General features: G+C 39.3%; 1 protein-coding gene across 1 annotated transcript in view; it reads left to right on the forward strand.

Annotated features, from left to right (window-relative positions):
- The window catches only part of TACR1 (tachykinin receptor 1), a 181264-nt gene that overhangs the window by 99023 nt on the left and 69727 nt on the right, over positions 1-12514 (forward strand). The window contains exon 2 of the mRNA XM_021087317.2: positions 208-402. Coding sequence (XP_020942976.2) covers positions 208-402 — 195 coding nt within the window. The remainder of the gene's footprint in view (positions 1-207; positions 403-12514) is intronic.

Raw genomic sequence — 12514 nt, forward strand, 5'->3', positions numbered from 1 at the left:
AAAGGCTGACTTATCTTATGGATTTTAGCACTTAAGTCATAAAAGTCATAAAGCTTAAGAATAGAACATGAAAAAGAAAACAGTTGTAAAAATCAGCAGGGCTCAAAGGGTTTCCGGGGAGTTTTTCATTGGGCAGGAGCAACACATAATCACTAATGTAGATTTTTGTGACCAAATTAGATTTGTGTCCTTTCTTCTCTGTTCCAGGTACATGGCCATCATCCACCCCCTCCAGCCCCGGCTGTCAGCCACAGCCACCAAGGTGGTCATCGGCGTCATCTGGCTCCTGGCTCTCCTGCTGGCCTTTCCCCAAGGCTACTACTCAACCACAGAGACCATGCCCAACAGAGTGGTGTGCATGATTGAATGGCCAGAGCATCCCAGCAAGATTTACGAGAAAGTGTGAGTAGAGATGACTCCCCAGGGCCTTCTTTGCCCTTTTTTTTGTTGTTGCTGTTTCTTTTTTCTTTCCATGTCCTTTATTGGTTACAATTTAATGTGTATCTGTAGCCATTTCTCACTACCACTCTAATATCAGGTTGATGCAACCATACTATTCTGGATTTTAAGACCTGGATCCTATTAAAAATAGCATACCATCTGAGCGTGCGCCCATATTCCTCCTGCCTTTTACCAGTGACTTTGCCCTGCCTGTGTCTGCATTTCTTTGCCTGGGAATCCCACTTTGCCCTTTTGTACAGCATGCCAGAGGGTGAGGGAACTACCCCACCCCAACTGCCTGCAACTTTCAAAAATGACAGATGGGAGTTGGCATATGAACACACCAGATCCCTCACCCTTCAGGTGGGATGTCTCAGGTGTGTTTGACTGTGTTGAGGGTTTCTTCTTGGAATTAACCTCCAGTTACCCTGGCAAAGGATGTACCCTTTGTTAGCCACACTCCCTCCTGGTGTTTCTTTCCCTTTCCAAATAAGTCATTTGCACTTGAATCTTTTATCTCAGGATCTGACTCAGGGGAAAACTAAACCAAAACACCTACCTTCCAGGATTTTACAGCTGGGGAAATAAGACCTATACGAATAAAATGCATATGACCACAAGGCTAATACATTGAGACTGTATAAGCTACAAGTTCCCTACAGGGCAAGCCTACTTCTCTTCCAGGGGCCTGACTGACCACATTTAGGGTTTTTCAAAGCTATCCTGGGAGTTCCCTTCATGGCTAAGCGGTTAATGAAACCGACTAGGAGGATGCAGGTTCGATCCCTGGTCTCGCTCAGTGGGTTGGGGATCTGGTGTTGCAGTGACCTATGGTGTAGGTCGCAGATGTGGCCCAGATCCCGAGTTACTGTGGCTGTAGCTCCAATTTGACCCCTAGCCATGGGTGCAGCCCTAAAAAGCAGAAGAAAAAAAAAAAAAAGCTATCCTGGCCATTTCTTCAAAGACGTCTTAACCTAGAGGCAACAATAAGATGGCTTATTCTTTGTTTTGTTTTGTTCCAGTAAGCAGCAATGGGACATGTATATTACCATCAGTTTTCTGGACTAGAAGCATATTGATAATATGGGTCCTTTTGAAAGTCCTCTGTAATTTTCCAATCTTGGATTTATTAAGTGAATGGTAAAAGAACACTGGTGTTAGAATCCCTGGTTTAATTATAAGATTGCCAGTTACTAGCTATGTGATGCTAGGCAACATCACAGTCTCTCCTCATCGATAAAATGGAAGATGAAAAAGGACTTCCTCCCATAAACAACTGTCTTGAAGAGCAAAAAAGATAATGTATTCTCACCTTGTAAGCTATAAAATGCCATATGAAAGAGAAGATGTTATTGAACCAAAATCATGAACTTACTAAATGGTAAAAATGAGACACTGTACCTGTTGGTCCCCAAGATTTGAGGGTCCAAAAGCCTGTTGCACACAGAGTTATACTGCTGCACCTGTTCCATGGAGCACAGAAATGTGGCTTGCCAGAAAGCTATACATAAAGCTCAGACTTTGCCTTCCAGACACAGACAGTGGGATTTAATTGATCAAGCAGTCTGAGAATTAATGCCCAGCCTAGGAGACATTGAATATCTTTCTTTCGAATGAAACTGCAAGCCTGAGCAGGGTTGCAGTGGGAGAAAGAACATAGCTTTACAAGCTGTATCAGACTCATGGAGATATTCAAGCCAGAAAGTTTCCTCAAAGTGGGAAAAAAACTCTCCGAATTAAAGCTCGTTAAGTACACCGCTCCCGAAATGGTCATCAGCTTCATGGACTGTTAGCTCAGTTCTTAGTTCTCATGAGCTTTTCAAAATCTGATTACCTTTCTGTAATTTTTTGTTTCAAATAAGCACGGTTCTTTTATCTTCCAAACAAACTCCAAATAGATCTCTGGGATCTCTTCCAAGAAAGAGTAGTGTTTAGGGTTTTACTTGTAAACACTTTGCTGTTTTATGCTTATTAATGATCAGAAAATCCCTCTGAGACGCAACGTTTTAGACTGTCATTTCCTTTTGAGAATTTGGGCTCGATGCTACTGGATGCATAGTTAGATCTGACATTATCATTTATTTCATGATTCTAACCTAAAAAAAATGAGTCTGGATTAAGAGCTCCTGATTTTATCTATTCAAGATGAATAAAATGTTTACAGATGCAGAAGTAAATTGAAAGAGTCCATATGCTGTGATACAAACAAAAGCCAAGGGTAAGCTTTAAACAAACCTGTTTTCTTTTTGTCAGCATCTGTCATAAGGTACTGTGATATATTTTTAGAGATTTTAAATTTTACCAATTCTAATCTATTCATTTAATTATATTCTCTTCTATTAGAACGCATGATTGCCATTTCCACAGTACACAGTAATTCCACATTTGAAACCAGAAGGAAACTTTGTTTTGAGGCAGTGTAATAATTAGGATAAGATCATGGGCTCTAGAGTTAAATGAGGGATCACTCTCAGCTACATCACTCCCTAGTTAAGTCATAATGGTCAAGTTATTTAAGCTTTCTAAGCCTAATAGCACATTCCATATAGAGATATTGAGAGAAATAAACAAGATACGTGCTTAGCTCAGTGCCATGCACCTTGGAAAGAGTCTGTGAATGTTATTGCCTCTCATCAGCATCATTCATTGATCTGGGTACATAGGCAGATGATTGGCAGCAGTGTGGTGAGCAGATGCTTAGGCCCAATTTGTCTGATGAATAATTTATGCCATGTAATTACATAAAAAGGTTTTGTGAAAATCTTAGTTTGCTGCATTTGCCTTCTGGCTGCATGGTTAACCTCTAACCCTGATTACTTACCATTCCAATTTTTTATTGTTACATGGATTAAATGAAGCACTTTTAAAGAAAGGCAAACCAATAAATGAACAAGCAAAAGTTTTGAACATGAACCTCACAAAAGGAAATATCCAAATGAGCAATTAGTATATAAGGAGGCATACAACTTCTTTCACCACCAGTGAAATGCAAATTAAAACCATAATGAGGAGTTCCCATCATGGCTCAGGGGTTAACAAACCAGACTAACATCCATGAGGACGTAGGTTCAACCCCTGGCCTCACTCACTGGGTTAAGGATGCAGCATTGCCGTGAGCTGTGGTGTAGGTCAGAGACGCGGTTGGGATCCTTCATTGCTGTGGCTGTGGTGTAGTCCAGCTGCTGCAGCTCCAATTCGACCCCTAGCCTGGGAACTTCCATATGCCGTGGGTGTGGCCCTAAAAAAAGACAAAAGACAAGACCAAAAAAAAACAAACAAAAAAAACAAAAAACATGAGATCTTACTGCCCACCCATTAGACCATTAGACTAGTAAATGTTAAGTCTAACTAAGCATTTAGAAGTTTTGGTGAAGACATGGAACAATGAGAACCTTTGTAGAGTGCTAGAAGTATACATTGATAAAACCACATTGGTAACATTTGTAGTATCTAGAAAAGGAGAAATCCCATAACCCTGCAATTTCACTCAGGGGTAATTTGTATTACCTCTGAAACAAATACATCTAGATGTTGTTCATATCAGCATGTTCTTAAAGCCCCAAACTGGAGATATTTCAAATGACTATCATCAATAAGATGGATTTTAAAAATGTGGTACAAGCACGTCATGGAATACTATACAGTTAATAGAATGTTTAGGGTAGAGCTTGATGATACAAAGCTGCAGTAATCAAAACACTATATTACTGGCACAAAAACAGAACCAATAAAGAGCCTAGATATGAACCCACACGTATATGGTCAATTAATCTATGACAAAAGAAGCCAGAATATAGAATGGGGAAAAGTCTCTGTAATAAATGGTGTTGGGAAAACTGGACAGCTCCATGCAAAAGAATCAAAATGGACTACTCTTTCACACTACATCCAAAAATAAACTCAAATGGATGAATATCTAAATATAAGACCTGAAACCACAAAACTCTTAGAAGAACACGTGGGCGGTATGCTCTTTGACATCAATCTTAGCAATACGCCTTTGGATCTTTCTCCCCGGGCAAGGAGAACAAAACCGAAAATAAGCAAATGGGACTATATCAAACTAAAACGTTTTGCACAGTGGACAAAACTATCAATGAAATGAAAAGGCAGATTACTGAAGGGAAAAGATGATAATTATCAGGGAAATGAAAATCAAAACCACATTGAGATACCACCGCACAACTGTCAGAATGGCTGTTACCACAAAGACTATTTAAATAACAAATATTAGTGAGGATGTGGAGAAAAGGGAACAATGTTGGTGGGAATATAAATTGGCGCAGACACTGTGGAAAACAGTATGGAGGGTCCTCAAAAAATTGAGTACTACCATATGATTCATCAATTGCACTCCTGTATATTTAACCAAAGAAAACAAAAACACTAGTTTGAAAAGATATATGCACTCGTATGTCCATTGCATCATTATTTACAATAGTTAAGGTATGGAAACAGCCTAATTGCCCATCAACAGATGAATGGATAAAGAATGTGATATTACTTAGCCATAAGAAGAATGAAATCTTGCCACTTGAAGCATCATGGATGGACTTAGGGGGTATTATACAAAAAGAAATAAATCAGAGGAGTTCCCCTCGTGGCACAGCGGAAACAAATCTGACTAGGAACCATGAGGTTGAAAGTTCGATCCCTGGCCTCACTCAGTGGGTTAAGGATACAGCATTGCCGTGAGCTGTGGTGTAGGTTGCAGACACGACTTGTATTGGATCCGATATTGCTGTGGCTGTGGTGTAGGCTGACAGCTGTAGCTCCAATTCAACCCCTAGCCTGAGAACCTCCATTTGCTACAAGTGTGGCCCTAAAAAGCAAAAAAAAAAAAAAAAAAAAAAAAAAAAAAAAAAAAAAAAGTCAGATGAAGAAATACTGTATGATTTTTATGGAATCTGATAAAAAAAAACAAATGAACAAACATAAAATTCAAATAGAGTCATAGATGCATAAAAAAATAGGTGGATGGCAGTGAGCAGGGTGTTTAAGGGAGGGCAGAAACAGGTACGGGAGCTTAAGAGGAACAAACTTCCAGTTACAAAATAAATGAGTTTATCGATACGAAATGTACAGTGTGGGGAATATAGTCCATAATTGTGTAACATCTTTACATGGAGACAGATGGTGACTAGATATCATGGTGATCATTTTAAAGTGTGTAGAAATATTAATCACTATTGTGCAGCAAGAATTAACATAGTGTTGTAGGTCAGTTATGCTTCAAAAACAAACAAACAGACTCCTAGAAAAAGAGATCAGATTTGTAATTACTGGAGGAAGAGGGTTGAGGAAAGGGAAATTGCATGAAGGTAGTCAACAGTACAAACTTCCAGTCATTAGATAAATAAGTACTAGGGATACAATGTACAACACAACGAATATAATTAACACAGCTCTAGGCTGCATATGAAAGTTGTTAAGAGAGTAAATCCTAAGAGTTATCACCACAAGGAAATTTTTTTTCTTCTCTCTCTCTCTTTTTTTTTTTTTTTTTTTGTCTTTTGTCTTTTTAGGGCTGCACCAGAGAAACATGGCAGTGTCCAGGCCAGCTGCCAGCCTACCCCACAGCCACAGCAATACAGGATCCAATACAAGGTGTATCTGCGACCTACACCACAGCTTACGGTAGCACCAGATCCTTAAGCCACTGAGCAAGGCCAGGGATCTAACCCACATCCTCATGGATACTAGTCGGGTTTGTTAACCACTGAGCCACGATGGGAACTCCCAGAAATTTTTTTTTCTGTTTATCTTTAATCTATGTAAGATGATGGATGTCCACTAACCTTACTGTAACTATCATTTCATGATGTATGTAAGTCAAATTATTATGCTACATACCTTAAACATATACACTGCTGTATGTCAATTAAATCACAATAAAACTGGAAGAAAAAAAAGAGTTAGCTAGGATATGGAGCAATTAGAGGATGAGTAAATTGGTACAAACACTTTGAAAAATGGTCTGGCAGTATCTGACAAAACTTAGCATGTGCACACTGAATGACACAGAGATTCCACTCATAGTTATATTCCAAACAGAAATACATTCAAAAGTGCACCAGGAAACATGTGTATGAATGTTCACAGCAACACTGCTCGTAATAGCGCCAAAATGGAAACAGCCAAAATGGAAACATCCAAAATGTCTTAGTCTCTTTGGGTTGCTATAACAAATTATCATAAACTAGGTGACTTACAAACAGTAAACATTTATTTCTCTCCGTTTTGGAGGCCTGAGAAGTCCAAAACCAAGGTGCTGGCCCATTTGCTGTCTGGAGATGAGGGCTGCTTTCTGGTTCAATGTCTATCAACAGAGAAATGCTTAAACAAATTGGGCATGTTCTTAAAATGGAATACTAGAGCCACAGAGGTCAACAAATCTACTAACTGCATTACATGGATGAGTCTCATAAGCAGTATATTGAGCAAAAGAAGTCAGTCACAGAAATTCCCATTGTGGCTCAGGGTAATGAACCCGACTAGTATCCATGAAGATGCAGGTTCAAGCTCTGGCCTTGTTCAGTGGGTTAAAGAACCAGCATTGCGGTGAGCTGTGGTGTAGGTTGCAGACATGGCTCGGAGCCTCCGTTGCTCTGGGTGTGGCGTAGGCTGGCGGCTGCAGCTTCAATTCTACCCCTAGCCTGGGACCTTCCATATGCCACAGGTGTGGCCTTAAAAAGAAAAAACAAAGTCAGTCACATAAGAGTACATAGTATATGATTCAATTTATATGAAGTCCAAGTACAAGCCATATTCAAGTATGAACATTACATATGGAGGAAGATAAATATTATTTCTTCATCAGGGTCTTGATAATACAGGGTGTTAACTTCGTAAAAAAAAAAAAAAACATGAAGCTGAATACTTAGGATTTTTTTACTTTTCTGTATGCATGTGGGTAAGTTCAATCAGAACATTTTTAAAAATTCGTGCATGAAAATACTCAAATACATCTAGGTATTGTTCATATCAGCATTGCTCCTAATCCTCCAAACCAGAGATATTCCAAGTTGCCTTCATGCGTAGGATAGATTAAAAAAAAATCGTGCTATACCCATACAATGTGGTTGACAGAATGAACAAAATGTAGCCCTGAGCAGTATAAACAGCTCTTGTAAACAAGGCTTTAAAGCAAGCAAAGTGAAAGTACACCTCTAAGTGTATATAAGTAGGTGGTAACACTGCAATCAAAGAAGTCACCATGAAAGTGAAGACCATGATTCTCTCTCAGGGGAGGGAAAGGGGGCGATCATGAAGGGGCACTAGCAGGTGCTTCTGCAGGGATGGCATTACGTTTCTTCGGCTCAGCGGTAGAAACATGAGCGTTTGCTTAAAATTTATTTATAATACTAGGTAGTTTGATTTATGCACCTTTTTGGGAATGTAGGTTTCATTTTTATTAAGTGATATTCAAAGGTTTTCCTTTTACAAGCTCTCAAGAAACTGCTTTCATGGCGATAACCCCCAAATTTCCTCCATAAGAAATTATCTTCTGAGGTGTGGAGCTGTGCCTGGGGTGACCTTCCTAAGTACTTATCCCTGGAGTTCCCACTGTGGCACAACCGGATCGCTGGTGTCTCTGGAGAGCTGGGACACGGGTTGGACCCCGGGCTTGGCACAGGTGGGCTAAGGATCCAGCATGGTAGGTTGTAACTGAGGCTCCAATCTGATCCCTAGCCCCAGAACTCCATACCCCTTAGGGCAGCCAATAAAAAGGGGAGAGCAGGGAGAGGGGAGGAAGTACTTATCTCTGAATAAGCTCAAGTGTGGCTGGGCCCCTGCTTCATTTTCATTTTTACTTGACCTCTGGCATTCTTCTTTGCCAAATGCCAAAAATGAATTTTGCCCAAAATTCCTATTTCAGCCCATTTGGAATTTTCCCAACTGGTCTAAGAGGATTAGGACAGATTTTTTCCCTGCAGAGAACTGACAAATGCTAACCAGAAAACAAGCTCAAAAAATCTCCACAAGCACTCATCCCTTGCTGCTATTATTATAAGCATGTCCTCTGGGCTGCAAAATGCTATAGACAGACTTAGTTCATCTTCTTGGAAAATTATTTAAAACATTATTCAATGGTTTTTGTTTAAATGATAAAAATCATTTAAAACTTTTGCATTTGTAGCACTATTCACAATAGCCAGGACATGGAAACAACCCAAATGTCCATCAACAGATGATTGGATTAGGAGGATGTGGTATATATACACAATGGAATACTACTCAGCCATAAAAAATGACATAATGCCATTTGCAGCAGCATGGATAGAACTAAAGACTCTCATACTGAGTGAAATGGGTCAGAAAGACAAAGACAAATACCATATGATATCACTTATAACAGGAATCTAATATCCAGCACAAATGAACATATCCACAGAGAAGAAAATCATGGACTTGGAGAAGAGACTTGTGGCTGCCAGACGGGAGAGGGAGGGAGTGGGAGGGATCAGGAGCTTGGGCTTATCAGACACAACTTAGAATAGATTTACAAGGAGATCCTGCTGAATAGCATTGAGAACTATGTCTAGACACTCATATTGCAACAGAACAAAGGGTGGGGAAAAAAATGTATACATGTAAGAGTAACTTGATCCCCATGCTGTACAGCGGGAAAAAATAAATAAATAAAAATTAAAAAAAAAACAAAAACAAACAAAAAAAATTTTTGCATTTGAAAATATGAATAAATTATGGAGTATAGTGAAAATTTTAATAAATTTTTTGTCTTTTTTTCTTTTTTCAGGGCAGCACACGTGGCATACGGATGTTCCCAGGCTGAGGGTCAAATTGGAGCTATAGCCACTGGCGTATGCCACAGCCACAGCTATGTCAGACCCAAGCTGTGTCTGCAGTCTACACCACAGCTCATAGCAACAGTGGATCCTTAATCCACAGAGCAAGGCCAGAGATATCCTCCTGGATGCTGGTCAGACAAGATCTCCAATTCTTATAACTTTTTAAATCACCTGTATTCCCATCATTTACAGAGGCTTTAACATTTTGATGAATTTCCATCCAGGGAAATGTTGTTCCTAATTTCTTTTGAAGTGTCTTGGATACTATAAGGTATATACAAGTGTAGACTGCTTCTCTCTTTGTAACATACTATGTAGCTTATTATGCATATCATTCTATACCTTGTTTTTTCTTTAACTTAATACATCTTAGAGATGTCTCCATATCAGTTCATAAATATTTTCTCTACTCGTTTTTTTTTTTTTTTTTTAGCTACACAGTACTCCATGTTATAGATGCACCATATTATTTAAGCAATTACTTTTGATGGACTTTGAATTGTCTCCAGCCTTTTGCTATTGGAATACTGCCATGAATAACCTTAACAATAATTGTGCAAGGCTATGTATAAGCTAAAAATCCCAGAAATGGAATTGCAGAGTCAGGTTTTTATAGTTGGCCTCCATGTGGGTTTGTACTAATTTACATTCCCACCATAAATGTGTGAAAGTTCCTGTTTATCTACAGCCTCACCAACAGACTATATTGTCAAGATTTTAGATTTTTTTTTCCACTAAAGTTAAAAATGCATTTCTCTTATTAGGAGTGGGGTTGAATTTTTTTAATAATTTGAGTCATTTGTGTGTGTGTGTGTGTGTGTGTGTATCTTATAGTCTACTTAATGTATTTACTATATCATAAACAATTTCCTATCATTAATGATGTTCCTACGATTTGATGTGAATGTGTGTGCGCGCTAAACAATAGTTTCGTTAACTAATCCCCTTCTTTGACAATTGATTACTCCAGTGGTTTCCCTTAGCAGACTAGTAAGATTAAAGGCACCTTCGAAACTGTAGCTTCTAGCTACATCCCTAGATCCCTACAGAGACTGGGTCAGTGTCCACTGCCATCGCCTCTGTGTCTACAATTTGCAGTTATAAAATGTGATTCTCATGTTATAACATTCATAAAAGTGAAGGTTTGGGCTTGTTATTAGTGCAATGTTGTCATAATTTGTTATTGAGTCCTGCCATAATTTTAACAACTCAGCAGCTGAGGCTGCTATAGTGAAACTGTGACACTACCCAGGAAATCCTATAACAGTGGAGTGATTGACTGGTGAGGAAGAAAAATTTCATGGGTAACCAAAAGTGACTCTTCCCAGTGGAGGAAAAAAAAGCACAGCAAAAGAAAAATGTGAAAAGGAGTTCCCATCATGGCGCAGCAGAAACGAATCTGACTAGGAACCATGAGGTTGCGGGTTTGATCCCTGGCCACACTCAGTGGGTTAAGGATCCAGTGTTGCCGTGAGCTGTGATGTAGATCGGAGATGTGGCTCGGATCTGGTGTTGCTGTGGCTCTGGCGTAGGCTGGCAGCTGTAGCTCCAATTAGACCCTTAGCCTGGGAATATCCACACGCCACCAGTGCGGCCCTGAAAAGACAAAAGTCAAAAAAAAAAAAAAAACAAAAAAAAACAAAAACAAAGAAAGAAAGAAAGATGTAAAAGAAAAAATATTTAGCTTTGCAAAAGGCAAATTCGGTAGCTTTCAAAGGTATTTGGACCCACGCCCACTCTTAAGGATGTTGTACGGGCTGTCAAGTTGTGGTGGTCCTGCAAGGTTATAGGGCAACCCCCTGAGGACAAGGAAGATGAATGAGCCCACATTTCTTCATCAGAGGGCTCACCAACAGAGCCAAGAAAAAGTCAAAAAAGGGAAATATATCCCACAGAATGAGATTTAGGCAACCTAGGGAATTTCAGTTTCCCTGAATCATGTATTAATATTGGTCATATGTCATCTTCTATTAATTAAACATCTTTGTACATAACTCTGTGGTAAAGTTTTAGCATGAAGTAAGATAGAGCATTTCTGAATTCCAGGTAATACCAATAGTCCTGGGAAAGAAAGCTCTGTCAGAAAACAGCACCACTCATGATTCTAATTACCTAGAGACTTTGTGGAAGTGTGTGAGAATGTGGATATATTAACTCTGACATAATTCTCTTTTTAGTACCAATTGCAACCGGAGACTATAAATATATATCTTTGTCTTTATTTACAGCATTTTGGTTTTTGTATGCCATGACCCATCATCTCAGCTGAAATTGTTATATTTATATATATTCTTTACTTTGCTAATAATGAAAATTAAAAATTAACTAATAGGCAGAGAGGAAGAAGGAACAAAGTACATTAGAAAAAATACCCCTGGTGTTACTCCCAAATCTTTCCACATTACTGATTATTTCACAAGCGAAACAAAGTGTGGATCCTTTGCCAAGATGTTCCAGGCCTTGGCCAAAAGGGTGTCAGCATATTTGTGTTTCCAGGATTGTTATGCTCATCGCTGTGATTAATCTCCTCCCTGACACCCACTGCACTGATATAGCCTAGCACTCCTAGTATCATCACCACAGTTGATGGAAACTGTTATATCAGTAATGAAAAGTGCATTGACATTTCAGGGGGAAAAGTTTGCATTAGAAACAAGACTTTAACCATGAATCCCAGAAAAAAATTAGAGTGAATAAATTTTGCTTTTGTTTTTCTTTTTTATTTATTTATTTTTTTAAGGGCCACACCTGTGGCATACGGAAGTTTCCAGGCTGAATCAGAGCTGTAGCTGCCAACCTACGCCAGAGCTACAGCAATTTGGGATTCCAGCTTAATCTGTGAACTACACCACAGCTCATGGCAAAGCCAGATCCTCAACCCACTAAACAAGGCAAGGGATCAAATCCACATCCTCACGGATACTGGTCGGGTTTGTTATTGCTGAGCCACAATGGGAAATTTCCAAAAGAAAACAAAGAAATAGGAGGAGAAGGAAAAGGAAAGAGCCAGTCTACATTAATGCAGAAACTGAGAAGCCTGCCATAAAAATGCCAGAAATTTCACCGCATTTCTGGTAGATGTGGTCAGACAGGGACAAAGAGGAGGCAGCAGCCACCAAGGGTAGTCATGGGCAATACATACTGCAGTCCTTAATTAGGAGGTGAAAATGTAAACCTGAAAAAGATGGAGCCATGATCAATTTCCAGAAGTAGCTGACCTGTCTGAGAAAGAGAAAGCACAACCAAGCCTGAGAGTGTAA

Source organism: Sus scrofa, chromosome 3 (genome assembly GCF_054392235.1).
Source record: "Sus scrofa isolate SSC_HxYL_T2T_F1_AM1 chromosome 3, Sscrofa_HxYL_maternal_Yorkshire_Landrace_v2.0, whole genome shotgun sequence".
In the NCBI taxonomy this organism is placed as follows: Eukaryota; Metazoa; Chordata; class Mammalia; order Artiodactyla; family Suidae; genus Sus; species Sus scrofa.